This window comes from Lineus longissimus, chromosome 10 (assembly GCF_910592395.1).
Source record: "Lineus longissimus chromosome 10, tnLinLong1.2, whole genome shotgun sequence".
Classification (NCBI taxonomy): domain Eukaryota; kingdom Metazoa; phylum Nemertea; class Pilidiophora; order Heteronemertea; family Lineidae; genus Lineus; species Lineus longissimus.
Window position 1 is genome coordinate 4,046,882 of NC_088317.1, and position 25,211 is coordinate 4,072,092.

A 25,211-nucleotide genomic window follows, 5' to 3' on the forward strand; every position below is an offset into this window, starting at 1 on the left:
GAGAGTACAAGGCGGGTCTACGCATGTAATTGAGACCAAATTGAGGCCCAGCACCAGCATGAATAAGATCTTCATTTATATAGTACTCCCCAGATTTCCGGTTTAAAGCGCTTTAAACCAGGTTTTCAAATGTCCCTTGAGAGTGTCATCCTAAATTGCGTCCAGTGGCGACCAGTGGCGTCCAACGCGAAATGATAGGGTGTATATGGTTAAAACTTCTAAATCTTGTTTATTGAAAGTGTTTTAGGAGCTTGAAAACATTTTTAACCATATACACCCCATTATTTCGCGTTGGAGGCCACTGGTCGCCACTGGACGCAAAATAGGATGACCCGCTTGACTATAATACGCACTGAGCAACCAGTCCAGAATGTATATATATACCGCCCTGGTGTCACCAATCATGCAGGGCCACATTTTAGCGTCACACGGACTAATTTTTTGCTCGGTCGGGTAAGATTCACTTTAATTTTGTCATCTTCGTTTCGATAGAGAGTTTCTATATTCTACCATCCAGTGCGGGGTACCCTCCAGTGCGCATGATTGCAAAATTCGGTCCTTTTTCCGGTTCTTCGTTCGAGCCATCTTGGAAAGAATTTCTTCACCAAAGAAATCGACTTTCATCTACCAATCATGATTATTTATCGCAATGCCATATTGATACGTGCGTTCATTATATTCTTAAAAACCATCGAAGCTGAATATTTCTTTGATAGATGACCCACTTTCCCATTACTAGGGTCTCGATTCTGACTGTTCCGAAAGCCGGATACATATATATATATGGAGAATGAGTAGATGGAGTACGTAGGCCTACATCATACATTGAATGTAATTGTATGAAGCATGAAAGTACTACTACTAGGCCTAGCTTTCGTGTACTCTCACTTAATGTCACCATGGGGATCACCTCCTCTCCCCCTCCTTTATACACACAAATTCCCGAGTGTCGGCTAGCTAGGAGGGAGTGATCGCTCTTCACTCTTGCTCCCGTCTGCATTTTTTTGGGTGTGGTGATGGACAACTCCTCCTGTGTCGGGCCGTTACCGCACTTTCCTTCATTCAACTTGAAGTGCCATCACAATCACATGCATGAACTGATCACTTCCATAGGCCATACAAATTTCTTCTGAGTGTTGTTAGTGGCTAATGCTACTGTTCTGTCTCCCTGACAGATTTCATTTTGTTTCCATTCGGGGGGGGAAGCCCAGTAACCCCCCCCCCCCAAAAGGCCCTTGCCAGATACGCCAGTACCACCTAATAGTAAATAGGATCAGGCCCTCTTTACGAAAGGTTTTCATGGTCAAAGACGCCAGACAATGCGCATCTTTTGTCGTGAAGGTTGAACTTGACTATAATGTATGAGTTTTGATTTGCCACAATCAATTCAATTCGTCATGATACCTATATGTGATGGTCACCTTCTTCTCACTTTTTCCAGCCAAGCAAGACCCGGACCCAGAACAGTATGACGCAAGTCTTGAGCCCGAGGAAGGTGATGAGTTGGCCAGTGACAGCTTCCCTTGTGTGAAGGTGGATGATGTAGTCTACAAGTTCACACTGAGAGTAAGTTTGTTGCCGACTTGGTTGTTAAGAGAATTCTGCCTTGGTTGATCAAGAATCAGAAAAGGATACGGCTCAACTTTAGAATCCCCGATCGGAAATGACGTAGTTTGATCGCATTCAACTATAAATCCATTGATCAGTGGTGCTTGGTTAGTCAACCGATGACCTTTTTTTGGGGTGTGATCGGGGATTGTAAACTCGTTCCAAGGATACTTATTTAATTATCTGACTCTGAGTCAATTCTTTAGCAAACTTTGCTAAAATTCTGTTTGATGTGTGTGGATGAGTTAAGCATTATTGATTCGAGAAAGACAAAATAGAGAACTTGAAAAGCGGTAATACTAAATCACGACCAATCATGACCATTGGTCGTGATTTAGTATCCCCCCTTGAAAAGGTATTCAGAAATTCATTGCTTTGTTTCTGATTTTCAGAACAGGACAGATAAGGACAGTGATAATTTTGACATTGGTGCAAATCAGTCGCAGGAGGAAGTCGCTGAGACGACAGACACGGCTGAAACGAAGGGTCTTGACTGTGTTCTTAATCACCGTCTAGAGCCTGTCGCCATTAAAAATGCGAAACAGTTCAAGCTGTACATTAAGAAATATGGAGGTGAAATGAAAAAAGTTATGGCTGCAAAATACACAGGAGAGGAAGCAGCTGCCCGTCTTGGAAAAATTCAGAAAGTTTTCAGGTTCCTCTTGGAGGATTTTGATAATTGTGAATTTTTTTCTGGTAAGTGTCGCGATACGCAAGGCAGTAACTTTGATGACCGGCAGATTATGAAGGGCTTGTTCATACCTAGCTGTCAGCTGCCCTGTCACCTTAAACTTGACATCTCTTGTTCCGATCATCAGATAACACATACCGTAAAATCAAAAAGTTCCAAATCTGACTGGGGAATAAATGTAAAGCGCTTTAAGTGCTTAAAGGACGTTGTTCATTTAGACGACTTGGTTTTGCATTGCCTTGCTCAACTTGAGCCATTTGGGTCAGACTGATACCTGATCTGTTACCCTAAAAATGTTTATAGTGGGATCTCGGAAAGCTTGGCTGTGTAACACCATAGCCAGGAATGTGAAGAAGACAAACAATTTTATTAGATGGTGATAAAAATTGCATGTGACCAGCTTCTGAACTCGGCCCCGGCGAGTTCAACTGTCAGGTTGGTGAAAAACTGCATCAATCACTTTCTCAGTCACTGCGAATCCAAATGGTCTGCATTATAAGAGTGCTCTCGAAGTACAATGTACTTAACAAATTTCGATTTTGGAGAACTTGCATTTTTGCTTGACTTTCCCTTCAGGTGAGCACTACAACCAGGATGGTACATTGTTGATGGTTCACTGGGACGGTGCACAGCCTAACGGTTACTTGGTTATTGATGGTGTCGGGGAGGAAAAGCAGTAATTTGTTACATCTTCAAACTAGGAACAGCGGATTACTCGCCCTGAACTTGGAAAACATGAACAGTTGTGAGAGACGGGCTGTCTACTTCATCACGAACATTCCTTGCATGAAGGAAATCTTGTTGACCCCGTCCATATTGTAATAAGACAATTGAGGACAAAATTCAACCTCTCTCAGACGAATGTTTATGTACTAATATTCATTAAGTATAACGTACCACTTGCTTCAAAATATCCTGTATCTTCCAGATAATGTCTGTCGCTGCAGAAAATGCTATGATTTACCAATTTTAGCCGACGAGTCCATTTCAAATTGTATCAAATTTGAACACGTTTTTGTAAATGTAACTGTTAATTAAGCTTAGTACTGTAAAAGACGAGTTACCATGCCACCTGATGGATAACTTGAATGCTATTTGTCCGTTCTCTCATTTCTTGTAATTTAAGAGTAAAGGGGTTAACTATTTGCTATGGTAGCTTAACACCTTGCCATTGTTGTTCATAACATAAGACATTAAAACACCTTGAATCTTCATTTCCGACGATCTTTCAAACTTGGCTCAAGTTTTGTATAATTCCTTGTACATTTCACAAGAATTTCAGAACGTCCCTCATCGACCATATCGAAAACTTTCCACATATTTATTACAATGCCTTATGTTTATTTATATTATCGAATGCAGTGTGTTCAAATTCAATCTGGTGGTATTTTATCCTTCCAAGATTTTCAAGCATGATTGCTTCTTGTTTGAAAAAGTAGCACACCAGTTCAGATGCACTTGGCGAAAATATTAATATGAATATATTTAGCTTACTGCATTTCGGTTTCGGTTGATGTTGGGAAGAACTCGGAACTTATTGTACAGTAAATGATAATTATTGTGCAATCCTATCGTGATTGATTGATTTTAAGATATTAAACGATCTTTCTTTCATGTAAAAGTTAGTTCTCTTGTTGTTGTCTGAAACTGTAGTAGTGTTGGAAGTCGTCTCCTACATGTACACACTTGCATCACTACGCCGTCATGTGATGCCAACTCGGGCACGATTTTGGATCTGCTTCTCCATGATTCTTGGTGGAGACGCAGGTACATGAAGAAACCAGGATCATATCGGGCAAGAGTTTATTGATCCGCGCACCCCCCTAAAAAACACTCCACAACATGATTTATGGTGATTACCACTTGATCTGTTGATTTTGATATCTTCACGTGCCTGTGAACATCCGGGACCTTGTGTAATGGAAATCTGTTGGCAGTGAGACTATCCTTCGAGCTGCTTGGAGAAGGAGTTTGGTGCAGTCTCTCAGTTTCCGAGCTCTACCACTTTCCAATTGCAACCTGGTTGCCTTCACAACTTCAGCAGCAGGATGACTCGTGCTAGGCACAATCTCTGTGGACATGATGTCCTGTGCTCGGCACAATCTACTTGTATGATGACAAGAATGTCCAGAGTGACATGGATGTCCCGAGTACACCACAATCTATGTGAAAATGTATAGGGTGATATGAATAAAGACTAGCAAATGCTTTTACTTCAATTTTGTACAGAAAGGCCTTGTGTAAATGTACATGGAGTTTTAGATAAAAGCATTTGCTAGTCTTTATTCATATCACCCATGTGTGATCATGGATGTCTCGTGCTAAGCACAATCTGCTTGTATGTGACATTGGATAATGCACAATAATGCACAATCCTTGTGGAAACATGTCCCGAGCAAGGCACAATCTGTGTGGTCATAGATATCCTATAAAGCAAGGGACAATCTTCGTTGAAAAGTATATCCTGTGCTTGGCACAATCTACTTGTACATGTACATAGTCATGGATGTCGCAAGGCACAATCTGTGGACATAGATGTGCCCTGGAATGAGGACACCACTAATCTCATCCAGTCAAAGAGTGATATAAGTCAGAATTTCTATAATAAATAGAATATTTATTCAATTTACATACCTGACATACACAATAGAAATGGTGTACGGTGGCCAAGTGCAAGCGAAATACAGAAATCTGACAGATTTACACAACAAAATTGTGAGAAAAAAGCAAAAACAGGTTGCAATAAGAATTGCTTTACACATGTGTGCAAGTGACCAGATGGGGCAATATTATTTATTCTGAATTATTTTGCTACCAAAAATTTGAAAACTAGCCCGAGATCAAAATAATTATAGGAACAAATGCCATTCTGAAGGCTGAAACTTGGATTTTGAAATTTGGAAAAAGATAAACTCTGTTCTAGTTTTCATGTACAACAAGTATGCAAAAAGAAGAAATTCCACCTCTCCAAATTATACAAAGATTTGTGCGACTCCGATCTGTAAAGTGGGATCCACCAATGGGAATATCTTATGATGGTCTGTGATGGAGTATGGTCAGTCATTTCTTGTCACCACCTATGGACTTCAGACTAAAGAACTGAATTGTTATCTGCAGAGTTGTTTCTAACAAAGTACATCCCATCAGACCAAAGATATTCATACATCGTAAGGTGGATCCCGGCCAACTTAAGTTACTCAACTAAATATCTACAGTCAATATACACTCTCTGTTGATACACACCAGCTACCTAAACAAGACTTGTTGAAAACAGCAGGATTTGGAGATCAAAAAGAAATGCTGCCAGTGCAACAGACGCTGGGAAACCGTCCCTGGAGAATCGGTATATTGGACGCTGCTTGGTAAGATGTGACCCGCTCTACCAAAACTAGGCGCTTGTCGCATCTGAACTTGACAGGTTGATACGGACTTGTTGTTCATTTCCCTATTGTAGACCTTTTGTGAAATCTATTACAAACTGATTTGGTCACATTTCACAAAAGGTCTACAATAGGGAAATGAACAACAAGTCCGTATCAACCTGTCAAGTTCAGATGCGACAAGAGCCTAGTTTTGGTAGAGCGGGTCACAGATGTGCCTTGCAAACTATCAGGTTAGAACTATTATTCTAGCATCTCTGCTGGTGCACTAGACAACATACACGCCGATGTACTTGACAGCATACATGTACATGCACAAGGGGGTCATGATATCAGTATGCAGGCCAATAAAAGTTCCGAGAAGCGAGCAGACAGAAAAAGGAGAATATTTCAACAGCTTTCACAGCTGTTCAGGCAGATGACAGAGAGAAAACTCGCAAAGACCATTGACATGAGAGAAAACTGGCTCAAACCATTGAAAAGAGAAAGCAAACTGGCTCAAACCAGTGCTTGAGAGAAGACTGGCTCAAACCAGTATTGGAGAGAGAAGACTGGCTAAAACCATTGACAGTCAATATTCGAACGCTCTGAATTTCTGACGGCTTGAGAAATCAGGCTCTTAAAGGCCGACTTCGTTTGTTCAAAGATTTGAAAATTGAATTCTTGAATAAACAAAGGCCTTTAAAACCTTTTTATAAATACTTGTCGTTGTATGATATAGATTGATTCAGGAGACAACTTGACTTGTGCATTAAATGACAGCTCCTACCTACTGTTCACAGAACCCCTTCCTCTCTAGGGCAAATTATGAAGTTTTTTTCTGTACATCTTTCAAAATGAGCTCACTGCTCACGTCCAAGACGTCACACTGACAGTGCACATGTATCGACCACTCCAAAAATTGATAATCACCGACAAACATCTCAAAAATTATTTTACAAGATATTTACAACAAATATTCTAAAAGACTCAAACATAAAATTTCAGGTTTCATATCTTTATGAAACAAGGAGTTCACCGTTCAACAAGTGACAACGACTTGACTTCACCAAAACTGCAAATCACACTTTATTCCTGAAAGAGGTTTCGAAATTTCAGATGCTTCTAACTCAGTTATCAACAATCAGTTTGTTCAAAGGTTAAGAAGGGTTTTTTGGTTCAAAATATTACACAAATTTGCACTGAATATAAATTTCAACATTGCTGTTGTGTAGACCAATACGTCAATACAATACATGCGCATTTGAAATTTGAATTTTACAGAAGTTGCCACTCCTCGAATGGTCAAAGTGATCCCACAGAACTACAATACCTATTAACCCACTGTTAGCATACAGTTTATTACATTTATTTCATCTAATTCAAAGTCAACGGTCATATAAAGTTCTAATGTACAAAATACTATATCGTACCAAATGAGGTTCGGCCCACGTTGATGACAACACCAGGTACACATCGTAAAAAATCTCGTCAAAATGCACTAGGGATTCTCATCAACTCGGACGAACTTAACAATATACATAAACTTCGGTATCAAATATGGCAGTTTGAAGCTTTCGGCGGAATTGTTCTATTGGCGTTAAACAATTCTAAAGTTCTGGCAAGCTGACGTCATCAACAAACGGAACCAGGGATGAAAGTACTGCCTCTAGTGAACTGCTGAGAATGCAGGAATTATCTCTCGACACTCCTTCTTTGCAACTTAAGCAATGCAGAAAAACATTTTGTTGGAGAACTTGGAGAATTTAAACTCTATTAGATGAATTTCATTAAGACAGCCACTAATTTTCAGTGGGAACTCAGTTAAACATTCAGTAGATACCACAAGGTACATCCCATCCCTGACCAAAGTGACATCGTTGCCTCTATCATTTTGAAAATACTGCAAACCGGGAAATATCAGCAGCCATTATAGCTCAACTTTGGCCAGGATATTTTGAAAATAGTATTGGCAATTAGATTCGGTTTCTCCAAGCGTTATATTTTCCCGAATTTCACAGATCGGGATAAACGCAACACCAAAACACATCAGAAAATTTCCCGGTTTACAAAATGGTAATTTCATAATGCTTGTGTATAGACATAAGGGTTATCACCTTAACAACACTAAAATTATCTCAAACTCTACGTATGTCAGACAGTCATGGCGTATTCGAATCCCTGCACATGTGTAATACGCGAGTACTGTTCTGGGGTTAGTGGTATCAAACGGGTAAAATATCAAACCTGTTGCATCTTGTTTTGGGTCGTTCCTGTCATGTGATCATTCGCATGTTGGTTGTCGTCATTTGAAACTCGCTCTCAGGTCAGTTTCAACGCAACTGCAGGAATTCGAATACGCCGTTATCTTTTTGCGCAATGGACTACAATCGTTATGAATGATACAAACAATGACAAGTGGAAAACTTAACGTTTTGGTTATAACAGGCGTGATGTAGTTCTCCGACGTGCCTGGTCCTGCTGCCAGGTGAGTCCATGGCAACTTGAAGGAAGGCTAGGAATTCATGGGTGGTCAACTAGACAGGTGTGCAGAGCCCAAGTTGGTCAAATCTATGACTGAAACGGGGTTGCTCCTTTAGTTTTTAACGATCAGAGACAACATTAATGGAAAGCAGAGTGTCCATTCTCAACAGAAATCACAGGGAAGAGTACGGAAGACCCCATTGTCTGAAGTGAGAGACCCCAATCTTCATATTTACATCAAAATTGTCCATCTCTGGTATTGTTTTGCTCTGAATACCAGAAATCCTGTTAAAGTGAGGTTTGTTTATGATAGTGTCACCCTATAAAGAACCAAAAGAAAGAGCCAGCTATTTTGGCTTTTAAGACTCTTTACTTCCATACTTCTTAATCTAATGCCAGATGCCTGACGAGAAGGCAGTTGGTACCTTACATCTTACAGGGAACCTACCGCATCGGATAAAGACTCGAACCTCTGACCTTCCACTAACGAGGCTTACACCCCCAACTAGTAGGTCATCAGGATCAATCATTCGGTTTAGAAGTACTTGCCATTTGAGATCTTCTCAACACATCTGCTAAACCATCTACCCCACACACAACCCAGCCTTCACACAAGCTGCCAAGTCTGACCCACCTTATTTCTGAGACAAAGTAACAACCCCTGTATGTAATACAGGAACCCTGAGATGAACTTGTGGCTCCTTTACAATGTTATATTTCACTAGAGTTCACATTTCTAGCGACAATTAAAATACTTTTGAGCTTCTTTGGACATAATGAACATATGGTATAACATAGCACGGTCAATTTGGGAACACGCCCACAAGAAATTGACATTTTCATTCATACATTTTAGCGACAATTCGTTCTTAAACACACTGGATTCTAATATCATATTGCCATTCCGAAGGTATGTTACCCACAAATAATATACTTATAGGTTGTTTAAATAAAGATGCTTTAAACTTGGTTAACGTAACAGCTTCTGCGGACACTACGGCCACAAATGACCGTCTCCGCCAACATGGATGTCGTTTGATGGCCGTGACAATATGACCTAATCTCGGACTTGGAACTATTTTGAGAAAATTCAAAAAACCTATCATTTTACGCAAAATACAGCATACAAAACTAAGAAGAATACCATCAGAAAGTACTGTCCACCTGTAATTGCCTCTTTATTTTTGTGATTCGCCAAAATTTCCAAAAAACGTCTTTTACATTATAAAAATTTCTTTTGCATTTTCGTATCAAAAGTGTTTTTTGTATCTTTGAGTGTCTAAGTCATTCGCAAATCTGCGAAAAATAAAACGCCAGTGGAAATTGAATGGTCTACAGTACTCATCGACAGCTTTCCATGTGGCAAATTTAGCCTTTATTCCTTATATAGATAAGGTCTATTATGATCCCTGAATTTGTAAAACGGATGCATCCATCGCAGCAACCAATGGAGTACACACAGCATCCATTGCAGTAACCACTGCGTACACTGTCACGCACAATAAATAAAATACAAATGATTCTGTAATCCTGGCGTAGGATGATGACATCAGCTTGCCATCTTCTGCCCTCGCTATGTACATCTGGTCATTATGGTATTTACACCAACAACGTCCTTCACTACGAACCCTGGAAAGATATGACGTAAACATTAGTCCAACAGCAGGTGTGGTCAGAACTCACATTTTCAAGAAAAATTTGGGGATAGCCAAAGTCACTCTTTCTATTTAACGACTTTAGACCATAAAATCCGACCTATTTCATCCTCTCTCTGGTAAAAGACATTAAGTTTTTGGGAAATTCTGGTGTAATGCCAAAAAAGGAGACGCGAAAATGTTCCATGCAAATTAGCAGATTTAAACCTACCGTCATGGACTGGTGTACAAAGTTGTCGTAAGTCTCGCACAACTCCTCCATGCTGAATTCCTGCAGGACGACAATGTCCTGCAATGTGGGTGAGATACGCCTCGCACAGCCCTGACAGTGAACGACAAACTTCTTATCTTGTTCCTTCACGAACAAGAAGTTGAAGACTTCGGCCTGAAAGATATCAGCAATCGAATTAAGACAGGGGCAACACGTTTCAAATCAACCTGAAATGAGAAACTGTTCAGAAGACTGGCAGCACATCATAGCTCAAGTTCAAAAGACTAGCAGCACTTCATAGCTCAAGTTGAGAAGACTGGCAGCGCTTCATAGCTCAAGTTAAGGAGACGGGAAGTGCCTCATAGATCAAGGTAAGAAGACTGGCAGTGCCTCATAGCCCAAGTTCAAAAGACTAGCAGCACTTCATAGCTCAAGTTGAGAAGACTGGCAGCGCTTCATAGCTCAAGTTAAGGAGACGGGAAATGCCTCATAGATCAAGGTAAGAACACTGGCAGTGCCTCATAGCCCAAGTTCAAAAGACTAGCAGCACTTCATAGCTCAAGTTGAGAAGACTGTCAGCGCTTCATAGCTCAAGTTAAGGAGACGGGAAATGCCTCATAGATCAAGGCAAGAAGACTGGCAGTGCCTCATAGCCCAAGTTCAAAAGACTAGCAGCACTTCATAGCTCGAGTTGAGAAGACTGGCAGCGCTTCATAGCTCAAGTTCAAAAGACTGGCAGCGCTTCATATCTCAACTGAACTTGTGGACCTAGATTCTCTTCAGAGCTCACATGCCTGTTTACACCAGTAGACTCGGAAAATAAATGATCAGAAAATGACGCTTCTTTGTGGAAAAGTTTTGTGTTTCTAAAGATTCATCGCTACTCACCTCACAGTCATTACAGTAATGTACAACCTCTTCTCTCTTCCTCCCATGCCACTTCACCTCCTTGCCGTTCGCCTGCACAAAGTTTAACGTGTACTGACACTGGCGAAGCGTCCTCATCAAGCAGTACCTGCAATTATGAGCGACACCAAAGACTCATCACTTAAAATATCATCACAACTTCTTCAAGAAATTACCCCAAATTAAAAGATCATAAAATTATTTGGAAATTACTTGTTCGTTCTTGAAGTGATGAGTGACAACGTGAATTGTATGTAAAACGAACTTTAGAGGAGAATCCACTTACTTCAAAAGCTCATAGAGCTTTGGGTCGGGGATTCGAACATTCTTGACAATGTTCCACGAGAGATGGGCAACCGGCACAATCGACTTGACCCCTTGGAGTTTATTCCATTCGTAGCGGTCCACGGCCATCAAGTACTGCTTGGCCGTCAGGGATCCTACGTTCCACGCTATATTGTTACACCAACCCTGGAATGGAACCGCCATTTTAGAAGAAAAAAATACACTGTTGCTGTCGACCTCTACGAAAGCTCTAACAGCTCGTCGAAAATATTTCATTCAGGATTTGAAATTCTTAAACAAAGTTACAAATTTACGACACCAGCTTGACCGATGGTAATGACATCATGTTCTGGCTTTGCCTTTGTTTCGATTTTTGTCGTTATCGATCAACAAGTCTTACATTAGTGACTCTAGAGTATCAACACTTACTATTGCCTGCACCCAATGTACAGTTCCGGCGTTGACCCACACCAAGTCGCCCGGTTTCTGGATGAACCGATAAACTGGTATATTCTCTTCGTACAAATCCTCCAACATTGGCCACCATGACCCAGTCAGATAGTTGATATTGAACCTGAAGAAGACGGAGAACGTTTTTATAAAAGATAAAAAACAAAATTACAAATGGTCATTTCATTGGTACTCAGTTGAATTAGTTAATTTTTCCTAACCAAGGTAAGAATATTAACTTATCATTTTGCTCTACAACATTGAAGTAATGTGTTTTTGATGCCAATCATATAAATTCTTAAAAGAAAACAACTTACTTCTCACACAGGTGATGAATAGCTCCCCAGTACGTCTCGGGCACCGAAAACCACTCGCAATCTCCCGGTCCAATATTAATATTCACCGAGCACAAGTTGTTATTCTCTTGGTGCCCAGGCGTCCGTGATCCGGGTACTTTCATGTAAAGCTGGACCGAGTTCATACCGAGGATCGTATAGCCTACGTGACTTAGCATATTACCCGCCGATACCACACGCGTAAAGACGGGTAATTTGTGCAACTCCTGGAGCTGAGGTTTCCACTTTTTCTCATCGGAGAGGTCGACGTTTGTTCCGAATTTTATCAACTTCTTCGGCTTTTTTCTGAAATGGAAAACATTTAATGAGCTTATTTTGAAATATGTATGTTTCGAAACAGTTGCATGAACAACAACTGCAGTACTGCATTGTGTATAATTGCATTTCTATTTTCCTGATCCAGGATATAATATGAACGGCGTATCCCTTTAAGTCTTCTGGTGATGTAGTAAACACAAATTACCAATACATGTATTTTAAGACGTACCCTTTCCCTCGATCCGAATCACTGTCGGATTCCCGCCCGCCAGTCTTCCCGCTATTCTTCTCCATCTCTTCCCGTAGCGAGTCTTGGAAGGACATGGCCTGATACTGTGCATATTTCGCTATCGTAGTATGAGATCGGCTGCTGTCGCAGTACCACACCGTGTTACCAAACTGATCCCGGTTGTCATCCGGGGCTTGCTGGCGCTGCGTCCGCACTTCCACCCGGTGCTCTGCATTCGCCTCCACCAAAGTTCTCGTGGAGAACAAACTCAAATCTGAAATGTGGTACAGTATTAAGTTAGATCTAGCACTCTGAGGACTTTACTGCTAACGGTGACAGCACTGTGTTGGCGGTTGAATACAATACAGGCCGTCCGTATAAAAATCACATTTTTAATGAATTTGTGGTTTTTTAAATGAAATAACATATATTTATGGATGGGAGACTAATATATGGATAGTCAATTTGTCATCAGGGAAACTGGCCATCACTTTTCAGAATGTCAGTCAAATTCAATTTTTTCTCTTTCCAAACTTTGAAATTTCTGCGTCAATTTCAAAGACGTCCCACCTCCTTTGATCTGTGCCGGACTTACCAAGTTTGAGGGCACCAGCCAGGCCTCTTATCACGGATACAGGCTGGGACAGGCAGTATTGCTGCAACTCCGGTGAGAACGCGTCACGTTTACTTTCCAAGTAGACGCTTGGCGTTGGTGGATAGAGCTTATCCTTGGGTAATGTACTGTATGGTTTTGGAGGCGGCATCGGCGGCGGACATTTATCGGATAGAATACTGGTGTTGCAGATACCATTTTGACCTGAAGAAGAAGGCACCACATATGATGTCTATGCCAAAAAATGAAATGGCAGACTTAAAGGGTCTTGGGATCACCCTTTGATGTTCCCAACATTGCGTCAGATGCAACTTCAAAATCGACAATGGTTGACCCAACATGACTCATCATGGACTTGGTATCTCATAAAGGAACCCCATAGGCCCAACACTGGCATCATTCAACTAAAACTGAAAGCAAAAAGCTAAATCAAAACTACACTTACCGAATCCCTTACAAGCCTCAATAAGCTCCTTGGATGACATATTTATTGAAAGCTTCGGCGATGGCGGAGATCCTGAACTCCTGGACGTCAGTGACGTATTAATCGATAACTCCTTGAATAACGGCATCTTATGTTCGTCCATATCACCTTTTGATTCCGATAAACTATCCAATCGTTGTAAAGTATTCAAATTCAAATTCAAATTACTATCACTCGACGTCATTGTGCCCGTCTGACTAGATAAACTATTATTGCTTAAATCGTCTGCATGTTTTTCTGTATGTCCGGGAGGATCAAACTGCGCTAATAAATCATCTGCTAACGACGAAGCAATGTCTTTTTGCGTTAATAGCGCGGTGAGTTCTTGGTCTGTCATATTCGCCGGATTTACGCTCTGTAAATCGCGCGGGAGTCCTAATAAATCTCCGGCCGACGAATGTTGGTTGTCGGCAACGCCGGGAAAGGAATGATCGTTTGATGAATGTGAATGGATGGCTGACGACATGTTACCCTGAGATAGAAGATTATTGGTTTGCGTTCCGCTGAATGGAATGTTCGACACCTGAGGTAATTCCATCCCGGGACGCGGAAAAGGCACATTTTGTCCCATATTCATCTGCTGAAGATTCACGTTGTCCAGTTTGTGGCCCATCGGGCCCTGTTGCGACGACTTCATCGGTAAGTTCATGCCCATGCCACTAGGGGGCGGTATGTTTCCACCACTCGGATGCATCGGTAATGGATAGGGAGGATTGGGCTTGATTCCCGGGTGATTTCCCTGAATATTTCCTGGATGAATGTTCATGTTTTGATTCGACATCTGCATGCCTGGCATGCCCTAGAACAAAAAAAGTTGAAAAAGTTAAAGTTTTGGGTTTATAGTCTGATATCAACTACGATATAGGTTATCATCCAACTTTACACTTTAACCCCAGTCTGTCCTGAAACCTTTCAGTCGACCTTAGATGAGCTGCTAAACCAGCGCTACAATCTGAAGATTTCGGACCGGTACCTGCTTACACCAGTACATTTTCACGCCGACAGTGGGGATTGAACCAGGATTGAGAAAGGATTGAAAAGTGCTATATATGAATCAAACTTAAAGGGTAACTCGTGTCAAATTTCACCATATAATGTTTTAGCTGTTTTTGACAAATGACTACGTCACTTTCTCATAAATCGGTAAGGTTTTCGAATCGAAATGCACATTTTCTAGGAATGGATGGTTTAATCCCGCCCGGACGGGTCGCTTCGATGCCGTTTTCGTTGATGTCGTCACAACGTGAACATTTTCGCGGTCGCAGTGGTTTACATTCAGCGATTTTATAATAAATCTAATCAAAAATGGAAAATTTGAGCTTTACATTTGTGATCAACAATTAAAAACGGACGTATTTCCGCAAAGTTGTAAATCACATCATAGTATCACTTTGAATATTTATGTGTATGTACCCAGTAGCTGCTCCTTTACCTCTCCAGGAGCACTTTCGGATGCCAGAAGCGCTTTGAGCAGCGTTGATGTGGATGAGCGCTATGATGTTGCCAGAAGCACTTTGAGCAGGGTTGATGTGGATGAGCGCTATTATGATGCCAAACAATAAAATCAACCATACCTGAGGTGACATCATGCCCTGCTGCTGCTGTTGCCTTTGCATTTGCTGCAAGAAATGTTGATGCATGAAATTCTGCTTCTGGAGATGATGCAGTAACTGCTGCTGTTGCTGGTTCAAGTTGCTCTGGTTCTGCTGCAGGTAGTGCATCATGTTAAGCTGTTCTGGGTTGAGGGGCGGCGGGCCTGGAGGCTGGGAGGGCGATGTATCCCCTCCATCACTTCCCTGAAATATAACAAAGATTTCTATGAAAACGCAAAAGCTTGGAAATCAGTAGTTCAGTTTCCAGAAAGCTCTACATTCTGAAACGTATCAATTTAAAATGAACTGTAGTTCCACCTTGGTTTTTGTCTTCATTTTATCTCCACCCTCCTGGGTTTTGGTGAGACAACCATTACCTCCAGTTCCGTACCAATTCCTCACACAAGAAACATAAACACCTACCCTCTTCTTATTCGAGCTCTTTCGTCTCTTAGCTGCAGGCTGGTCCGACATCTGACCGGGCGAGAACTGATTCTGGCCCATCGGATGCGGGCTAAGCGGGCTGGGCATCATACAATTTGCGGGCATATTAGGATTAACGGAAAGCTGATTGGTCAACATATTCTGTTGCTGCTGCTGCATCTTGATCTGGTTCGGATTGACCATTCTTGCCTGGGAAACGGAAAGACAAAATTTCTATTACTTAATTACGGAACCAGTGTCACTGTGACCTGAAATTGTAATCGCAGCTACGTGAAACAAAAATATCTCTCGTCTGCAAATAAATACCTTCGTTGCAATGTACATGCAGCATTGTCTTAAAATACACTGTGCCTCGTTCTGGCCACAGCGGTTTTTGTGTCACAGCCATAACCGCTTGGGTTGGTACAAAATGTGGAAGTAGTACGATGCAGTCAAAATCATACCACAACGTTTAGAGCAAGCTGTTATAGAATAGATATGAATACCTCACAGGCAGCATCAGTTGTTTTACCTACAATAACTTGGGGGAAGCAGACGTTTTGCCCATAACCTCACTTGGTTTGGGTCAACATTTTAGCTCCACCTTTGTGGAATTTGGTGAGACAAACAAAACCTCCAGTTTGGTATCACTTCCTTCATCAGTAACATGCATTGCTGAATCATTCTATAACTTATACAACTCAAGAATGTCCTTTTCAGACACAAAGTTTGGGATTCTACTATCAACTGTTAGTGGAAAGTCACAGCAACTCTTCAAGCACAATCACAAGATGTCAGCGAAAAGCACAATCTAAGCTATGCAAAGTTACTCTACAACAGAACACATATCACATTTCACTTGATGTCATCCCTTAGTCTACCATGCTTTGTTTATAGTTATCATGCACCAAAATATAATTTGTGTCCGGTTATTTTCATTTATGTTGTCTTGACCAGCATCCATGCACATTCCGTTAGAGAAAGCACTATCTACTTCAGTGTCCTCCATATTGAGAAGTAAAAGCACCCTGCCTTGAGCTCTATGCAACCCAAGACCCTTTTGGAAAATGTGACCAATTCCTCTTACATACTCTTCCCTGGACCTCTAGATTTTGAAAAATAAGTTTTTGTATCCACAGGGACCATGGTAGAGTAGTGGGTAGCGTGTCACACCCCAGAGTGAGAGGTTGTGGGTTCAAATGCCCTCCAAGGCACTCAATTCTTCCCCATTATGAGTATGAAGAGACGCTTAGGAGATGGTCCTCAACAACCCTGGGACTCTGGGATGACAAAGCGCTTTGAGCAAGGACTTGCTGATGGAAAAGCGCACTTAGAAATCGAACTTTAACACATCAAAAGTGCCCGCACTTCTCAATATGGAGATCACAGCTACTATACCTACAGGAACTCACTAACATTCTACGACAGAACACAAGACATGATTTGGTGTGATAAAATAGTCCTACTTTGTCAAGAACGCCTTTGTTCTTCAAACTCCATACCTGTTGTAACATGGAGCTCGTGGCTTGACGTGACGTCAGCTCGGCCGGGATCGGAAGCGACCAAGCTTCTTCTATTGCGGGTAAGGTCTTGGTTCTGTAAAGGAGATGAAATAGATCAGAGAGAATGTTGGCATATTGTCACAAGTAGGCCTTGTGCAAAATGATGTGATGTTGGCTCTGCCAGGATTACGAACTCGAGAGTCAACCCGACCACTAGTCACCTCAACCCATTACTATAATTATTATCAGTTTTATAGCAAATTGCTACATTTTTCTACATTTTCGCCACCCACGAAAATGTACCTTCCCAAGTCTGGTGCAGATCAGTTTGCTAGATTCCGCCTACTCAACATGTTGACAACAAAGTTCCATTCAGAAAACCAGTGCTGTACTGGATCCTTTTTGACTGGTACCCATACTTCTAGGTAGAGAGAAGCAACTACAAGGTGAAGTGTCTTGCCCAAGGACAATGAATCCGTTTGTGATTGTACCAGGTGTCGAACTCACAGCCCTCAGGTTATGATTCTGGGGCCTAATCACAACTTCATTGATTCCAACTGATTCTTCCCAGCACTTCTCTCACAGCAAAGATAGAGCACACACGACGTTGAGTAGAACTTGAGGTGACTTACTTGGGTTGATTATTCTGAACAGGAATATTATTGAACTGGTGGTTGAGATACTTGACTCTGGAAGCTAGGATGGCTGTGTTTGGGTTCTTGGCAGGTTCTGCAAAAAGGAACAGAAAATATGATTTAAAATCACTCTGGAAATGCTGTGACCACCTGAAACTGCAAGTAAAATGCCCTGCTGCATATCCATTGGCTGTTCCCTAGTGAACTTGTGGCATACTTTCCGTTGCCTCCACAGTATGTTCCCTGGGACAACCAATTGAAACGTCCAATACGCCAACCAAAAGGATCCTTTTGTGTGTGGCACGTCACAAGGTCTCAAGCAAACACAGTACAAATAAAAACACTGTCTATGGACACACAGCTTCACTGACCAATGACTGTAGAAGTAGAGACTGACCGTGAAGTGCCTGAATGATTTGTGAAAATGACTAATGGAACATACTAAAGCGTACTCATCAGACGGCGTCAATAAAGATTATGCGAGTGTGTCATATCTGACCAGTAACTGATATGATACAGACATGACAACTTGGTGTTATTTTTAAACAAGGTGAGGAAGATACCAGACTTGTTAATATGCTTTATTCACCCAACAAAACAGTAACCTAGTACATGTCATCTCTGAAACACAACGCACCCTGTTGTCACAACACCGCAGAAAGTGTCAACCAACACATCAAGTCTAGCACGTTTCAAATCAGACATCTGCCCTCAGCTGATAAACAGAACCCAAACGAAAAAGAACTTTTGCCAACAAGAGATTCAGCTTGAAGACATAGGCAGTTCTGAAAATATATCTTCAGTAAACTCGAAATTTTCGGTATTCATTTGTGAAATCTAGGACTGTAATTATCCACTTGTACCAAAAGGCCACAAAATGAGGTCTACAAGGATTGTGGAACTGGAAACTAGACACCAGCTCAAGTGCTTCAGACATGTTCCCTAACAAAGAATAGAGAGGAAAACTGGCCAAAGGACACAACCCTGACCACAGAACTCTGGGGCTCTGTGGCAGAACTCTCTAGGACAACTTCGTAAGAGAAAACGAAACCGACTGTCTAGCGTGTACCTCGAAATTCGCAAACAGACAAGAAGAAGAAGAGGGGAAGCGGGAGGATGATGAGAAGAAGAAGAAGATCTCTACAACAATATAATATCTTACCTTTGTTATTTTTCTTAGCGTTTACATAGCAAGTGAGTGCATCTTTTGGCTGGCTACAATTCTCGTAGAGGATTCCCAAATCGGTCCAGGCAGCTACGTGCGATTTATCTAACTGTACGGCACATATATACGCCTGCAGTGCATCCATAGGTTGGTTCTGCTGCTGGTACAGAACACTGGAAGAGGAGGAGGGCAGAATATCACACAATGTCTAGCAAGAAGTGAGGGGGGATTTTGTCAAGAGATTCCGAGTCAGGTGACATTTTTGAAGTCATATGAAATAGATAGATGTTCTACTGCTGGTATAGAAAACTGGAGGAGGAAGAGGAGAGGGAAGGGGCATGATGTCACACACTGTCTAGTATAAATGAGGGGGTATTTTGTCAATAGATTTTGAGTCAGCCGACATTTTTGAAAACATTTGAATAGATGATATGCTGCTGATACAAAATAGGACATTAAGCTGTTTGTCACAAATAGTCAAGGAAGAGTTAGGGTGTAAATGAGGTCATGTCTTGTCTGGCATAAGTTGAGGGTTTATTTTCCTAAATGCCCCCAGAGTCAGCTGACCTTTCTCAAAACATGAATCAACCTCACTTAATATGTTCTGCTAGGTCATAGGATTCTACCGGCTTCTCCGGTTTCCTCCTACTCGATCATCAATAGTGCTGTGTACTTAATGTAGCCACTGGGTCATCAACCTACATTGTACTATTGTTGGATCATAACATATGACTAAGCCTCTGAAAATAGGATTTCCACTAGGTTCTCTGGTTTCCTCCTACTGTATCAAGGGTCAAATGTACTTTAAGGAATCGTTGACTACATCATAAATATCACACATGTAGGTTCAAAACAGATGAGCAAGCCTCCTACAGATATCAACGAGGTTTCCACCAACTCAGATCTCGTCAACCAATGTACTTTAGCAATATCTGATCAACTTCCCACCTAGGTCAATATGACGAACTTCACACAACGTTTGTAACCATTTCACCCCCATTTCCCTGCTCAGACTTATCCAGGTAATGCATTAGAAAAGTCCATTCCAGAAACTGTGGGTGTAAACATTTGATATCTTCTGTTACGCGTAGGAAAAAGGCCCTCGTTAGAAACTATTGCAGTGAAAAATTGGCTTTACAAGACTTTCTCAAAAATACTCTGATGTGAATTGTGTGTAGGAATTGACTTATAGAAAAGTTGATAGTAAAAAGTCCTTCTAGCGAGATGAGATGGAAGAGACATTTAAAGGTCAAACCGACGGCATTATTCATTCATGTTTTAAAATTTTTCTACAGCTTTGCTTTGTGAATGTAAAAGTGCATGACGGATATCGTTCCTGTGATGAGAATGATGGAGATACATCTTTTTACAATGATAACCCAGACATTTAGCCTCTGGCTTACGGTGCAGAAGGAGTCAAATAGATCTTTCTTATTTCCCGAGGGCTTGCTCTCAGTTTTATAACATATGGATAACTGACTTAGCCTTTACATTAAAACTTGAAAACAGATATGTTATCAAGTTGAGACAAGGAATGAGGAATGGAGAATGAAAAGCCAACTTCATTCAGAAGTGTTTTTCAGATAGGTCTGGCTTTAGGTACTTGGCTGGGCTCTTGTCACTGAACTGTGACACTGTGATCACAAATAGTAATGTAGTTACGTAGCCCTGGGCAGTCGGTATCATAGTTGACCGCCTTTAGTTGACACAGTGAAAGAGAACTGGTTAGGCCTACCCTAAGGGTAACCTAGTGTTGTGCAACACCACTATCTTTTGGTAAATGTGATCTGGTCACATTCCTGAGTTCGACTAAGTACCTTTTGCCAGAACGATGTGAAAAACACAACAGTAGTATGAGAGAATCAACGTACCCTATGGAGCACCAGGTATCAGCGCTTGCCTCGGTCTTGTCAATGGAATGACGATACGAGACGAAAGCATCATGTACCTTGCCCGCGCTCGAGAAACACCGTCCTAGATAGTACCAGGTTTGACCATTGGTGGGGTCGATTTCTAACGACTTCTGCAGATACTGGATGGCCTGCTGCTCTCTGGTTGCTTTCTCTCCTAGCTGTTCATGGCTGAAGTGGATCCACCCTGGAGACAGGATATTTTTCATGAGAAGGTTCGATTAAGAGGAGGCTCTCGTAGCGAAAGACTTGACAGTCTTTTTTTCCTTCGGTGTCCCCTTTTTCCAAAGGTGACAAGCACCTACTTTTGAGAGCAAGTCACTTCTGTTCCTAACCATTTTAGGCTTGTTATGAGTACAGTGCAATTTTGACATGGAGTATACAGTGACACATCAAAAGGAAAAGACAAGAACTTTGATGCAGCACTGGAAGTTTTCAAGTGTTTTTTGGCCATGAAGCAAAATTTCATAGCCTTAGCTTTAGCCTCAGAAACACGCCACAAACTTTCCAGGATTTGATGAAAATCCTTTATAACCTGACTATTTGATATCAGTCTACCAACCTAGTTGCCTGAGGGCATTGGCCTTCACATTACTGGCTATGCTGTCTCCCTGAGATAGTTGTTCATAGGACTCCTTCGCTTGTTTGAACTTGCCCTGGAAAATTGAGGATGTGAGAATTGTAAAATTCCTTGAATCACCCAAAGATAAAATCCTTGACTGTCGTCATTTATATCTCATAGTTTTCAAGGAAATCGACTTATTGTACCGTACACAGTCCACAAATAACCTCACTCTGAGGAAAAAGACACAGTTTCTCCCTGAATTCAGCCACTGCATGTTAAAAAGTCGCTTGCCCATGTAGCATTCTAACAATCACGAAATTCATCAAATTCCTTGTAATCAAAGCAATTGTATAAGACTGGTATGCATTCATGACCACTTCTAATACGTGCTCGAAAACCCAGGTAAAATTCCTTATAAAACACCTGTTCTTGAAGAATTTCATGAAAAATTCTATGTCAGGTATAAACAGATTGTTGGAAATATCCTAGGAGAACTGACTTGAGAAAACAATTAACACATTTTTCTCCTTTGACCAAAATCCAGTTTCTTGATTAAAGGTTGACCATACACATCACCAATTTGGCTAAGATTGAAATCCGAAAGCAATCAGAACACTTGCAAAATGAAGTGATTGTCAATTTCAAGGTTGGGAGTCAGTTGTTTGTTTTCCAGTGAACTGATACCCACCCATGAAATTGGCATTCTCTTCATTCCTACTTGCTTTAGAATTTCAAGATCTAGCTGAAAATGGCCTCGTCTGTGGTCAACCCTTGAAAATACTCCTACAGGCAAATTATGAAATGACCAAGTTGTCTTACAGAACTTTCTGACTTGTTACACAGTCTCCTGTAATGCAGACAGAAGTTTGCACAAAGCTAACAACATATTATATGGCACGACCTTGGATTAGGCCACAGACTTTTTTATTGACGAACAGGCCTATGGTTGTCAAAGTACCATGTCAATGGGATTTTTCAAGGTGTAAGAACTTTGAAGTGCTTCAATCGAAAGGATTTGCACTGCAGTAACAAAGCAAGGTTTAAGGACCAATTTTTTAAACTACATAGGATCCTCTACAAGTGGACACCTCTGTTTAGCAGGGCATTCACTTTATCAGTATGGTGATTTTGGTCTGAAATGGGCTGCTTATATGTGACTCGACCTGTAATTAGGACACTAGCTCCCATTATCAAAATAAAAACAACATTTGCCAGTTACATGGATGTCCTTTACAGAGAGGTTCTTGTGTAGTTTTTCTGTCATTGGCTGTCCTTGAATAGTCTTCAACTTACTGTGGTTTCGAAAAGATGTGCAATATGGAATCGAACTGAAAAAGATGGATGAATTTATTACAACACATATGAATTTGAGTTTAGAATGATAATCTTCAAAAAATTATTGTCTGACAAAAAATATGGAAATCTGAAAAAAGTTCTTCCTCTCCATTCACTGTTATCTTGCCAGCGGGTAATACTCATGTTGAATCCAAACCTGATTCATTCATTATTCTCATGATTGAGCACTTTCTGATGATACCATTATTCTCATGATTGTGCGCTTTCTGATGGTACCATTATTCTCATGATTGAGCACTTCCTGATGGTACCATTATTCTCAAAATCGATATATACTTTGGGAGATCATAATTCATTCCCTCTCTAGACAACATTGATGCAACCCTTGTGAAGGCTTTGATAACTTACTTTCAGCTTTTGATAGTGTACATGGACTCGAATCATTCAGTGCTAGTCGGAAGTGTTTCAGGCTACTGTCATAGTCGGAGTTCTGTTTGAATATGACCCCAAGGCGGATATGAACCTCATTGGCACAGCTGAAGCCCGGATCTTGATATAATACTTGTTGGAAGGTTTTGATGGCCCTGCAAGACATGAATCAATCAGATGGTCAGAGACTTGAATCATAATATTTTCCCTCATTTTAGTTTGAAGAGGATTCGTTTCTGTGAAGCATTCTCTGATAGCCCTGCAAAATCGAAAACATTGGTGTATACATGAAAATTGTGTATCTTTTCACAGTGATTTGATTCAATTACATATGACATAGAGCTCGATTATTTTCTATACAGACATAAATCTAATAATGCCTGAAACCACTTTTAACAATTAGTCGCTAAAGGTGGAAACTCCCTCGGGGGATATGGCTGACAATGAGTTACATATATAGATGCAATGAATTGATGCTGAGCCTTGGAGGACGAAACCAGATATTATGAAATAAACAGAAATAACTTGTAATTTCCAGGGAAGAACTTTCAACGGCCTTGATTGTCTCCAGGTATTCTGAAGGAAGGAGATTCCCAACTGATTGAGCTTGCTTGAGCATTGTCAGATATCACTGAACGGTAGTAACGACATTCAACCCCACCAAATCGATATACTCCTACATGCATATGTAATGAAGCCTCTCACAGCCCCAGGCATCCTCCCATGCCACATTGTGATTCTGTGAGGATCATCCAATACATCCAACAATGTCATCTGATCGCCACGCACTGGCAAATCAACACAGCAGGATGAGCAATTTGTGCCTGATGGCACAGCTTGATTAAAAGAGCAGTGTTAAAGGTGGACACTGTTTGCAAATAGAAATGCAATCATACACAATGTTGAGTGCAATATCCTATCAAATTATGTATATAGTGGCATTCCATTTTGGATACAAGCAGACTACTCAGCAAAGATTCTGGAATGGCCTCGGGAAAGCATTCAGCGCTATATTTCGCCCTTCTCGGGTTTGATTGTCAATATCACTCAATTGTCATCTGATATCGCAGGAATCATCACAATTACAACGGGATTCGATGCTTCTAGATCTCGGGATCAGCTGAGGTTGGATGGAGATCGCTATGGCAACGGACGCTATGAGCAGTCACATGGGGTGCTCGTCAATAGAAAAATTGTTTAGAATTTAGTATCGATTGTCAAAGTACAATTTCGTGCCGAGATACTATTGTATTTCAATATTTTATTCCTATACGATTTCATATAATAGTCTTTGCATGATGGAGAAAAGAAGTTGTTTGGTATCAGAAGCAGAACTAAAATACATACTATCTATAAACCACATTTGAATATAACTAGCCCATGCACCAGTGACTAAGCAGCATCTCTGGTGAAGTAATGCCTATTTGACCAATGAGACTCAGCTGATTGTAAGCTGACCAGCAAACACTGTTTACCTGCTGCTCCAAGGTAAAGTCATTTTTACGACAATGAAGTTATGTCTGATATCGACTACTGCACTGGTCATCATCTGACATCACACCTTTTCAATCCCTGCACGGTCCGAAATGTTTCAGTCGACTTTTTATGAGCATCAACTTTTTCAGAACCGAGCATCAGATGATCCTGGTGAACTAGATACCATATCGGACCTTTCAAATTGGCCTACCTTTTACAAATGTGACTCGCTCTACCAAAACTAGGCGCTTGTCGCATCTGAACTTGACAGGTTGATACGGACTTGTTGTTCATTTCCCTATTGTAGACCTTTTGTGAAATCTATTACAAACTGATTTGGTCACATTTCACAAAAGGTCTACAATAGGGAAATGAACAACAAGTCTGTATCAACCTGTCAAGTTCAGATGCGACAAGACAAGCGCCTAGTTTTGGTAGAGCGGGTCACAAATGAATCACCACTCACAATTGCCGATCAACGATACTGTGATTATCCCTGTATAATATCCCGTTGTTGTGATTATTAGGGCCAATGAAGTATGGTACACTAACATGGAATGGCTGTAACAGGTGTTTGACATATACAGGCTTATAAAACTTTCAATCATGCCCCAGTTCTATGGATTGGT

At 41.0% G+C, this 25,211-nt stretch overlaps 2 protein-coding genes across 3 annotated transcripts in view; one reads left to right on the plus strand and one right to left on the minus strand.

Moving 5' to 3' along the window:
• Positions 1-549: 549 nt before the first annotated feature.
• On the plus strand, positions 550-3,920 carry LOC135494660 (translationally-controlled tumor protein homolog). Its single transcript, XM_064782850.1, has 4 exons — positions 550-664; positions 1,442-1,566; positions 2,001-2,304; positions 2,876-3,920. Exons 1-4 carry the CDS (start codon positions 634-636, stop codon positions 2,977-2,979), a joined length of 564 nt encoding a protein of 187 aa, XP_064638920.1. The 5' UTR covers positions 550-633; the 3' UTR covers positions 2,980-3,920.
• A 2,886-nt stretch (positions 3,921-6,806) lies between these two features.
• The window catches only part of LOC135494653 (histone demethylase UTY-like), a 34,386-nt gene continuing 15,981 nt past the window's right edge, over positions 6,807-25,211 (minus strand). Inside the window, exons 5-22 of one of the 2 annotated variants that reach the window (XM_064782832.1) lie at positions 23,086-23,261; positions 22,675-22,709; positions 21,379-21,472; positions 20,778-21,003; positions 18,904-19,079; positions 17,739-17,835; positions 17,107-17,200; positions 15,605-15,814; positions 15,164-15,385; positions 13,551-14,388; positions 13,088-13,309; positions 12,493-12,766; positions 11,967-12,290; positions 11,629-11,773; positions 11,201-11,385; positions 10,897-11,023; positions 10,009-10,182; positions 6,807-9,771 (exon numbers count right to left, since the gene is read on the minus strand). In XM_064782832.1, coding sequence (XP_064638902.1) covers positions 9,763-9,771; positions 10,009-10,182; positions 10,897-11,023; positions 11,201-11,385; positions 11,629-11,773; positions 11,967-12,290; positions 12,493-12,766; positions 13,088-13,309; positions 13,551-14,388; positions 15,164-15,385; positions 15,605-15,814; positions 17,107-17,200; positions 17,739-17,835; positions 18,904-19,079; positions 20,778-21,003; positions 21,379-21,472; positions 22,675-22,709; positions 23,086-23,261 — 3,628 coding nt within the window. In that variant the 3' untranslated portion in view covers positions 6,807-9,762. Of the gene's footprint in view, positions 9,772-10,008; positions 10,183-10,896; positions 11,024-11,200; positions 11,386-11,628; positions 11,774-11,966; positions 12,291-12,492; positions 12,767-13,087; positions 13,310-13,550; positions 14,389-15,163; positions 15,386-15,604; positions 15,815-17,070; positions 17,201-17,738; positions 17,836-18,903; positions 19,080-20,777; positions 21,004-21,378; positions 21,473-22,674; positions 22,710-23,085; positions 23,262-25,211 lie in introns of both variants that reach the window. The other variant, XM_064782831.1, reaches the window with a different exon arrangement.

Bases quoted from the DNA above. Each gene is read 5' to 3' on its own strand.
- LOC135494660 (XM_064782850.1), top strand. From the start codon at position 634: ATGATTATTTATCGCAATGCCATATTGATAC. The intron at 665-1,441 runs GTGCGTTCATTA...CACTTTTTCCAG, and splicing joins TCGCAATGCCATATTGATAC to CCAAGCAAGACCCGGACCCA. The intron at 1,567-2,000 runs GTAAGTTTGTTG...TCTGATTTTCAG, and splicing joins TCTACAAGTTCACACTGAGA to AACAGGACAGATAAGGACAG.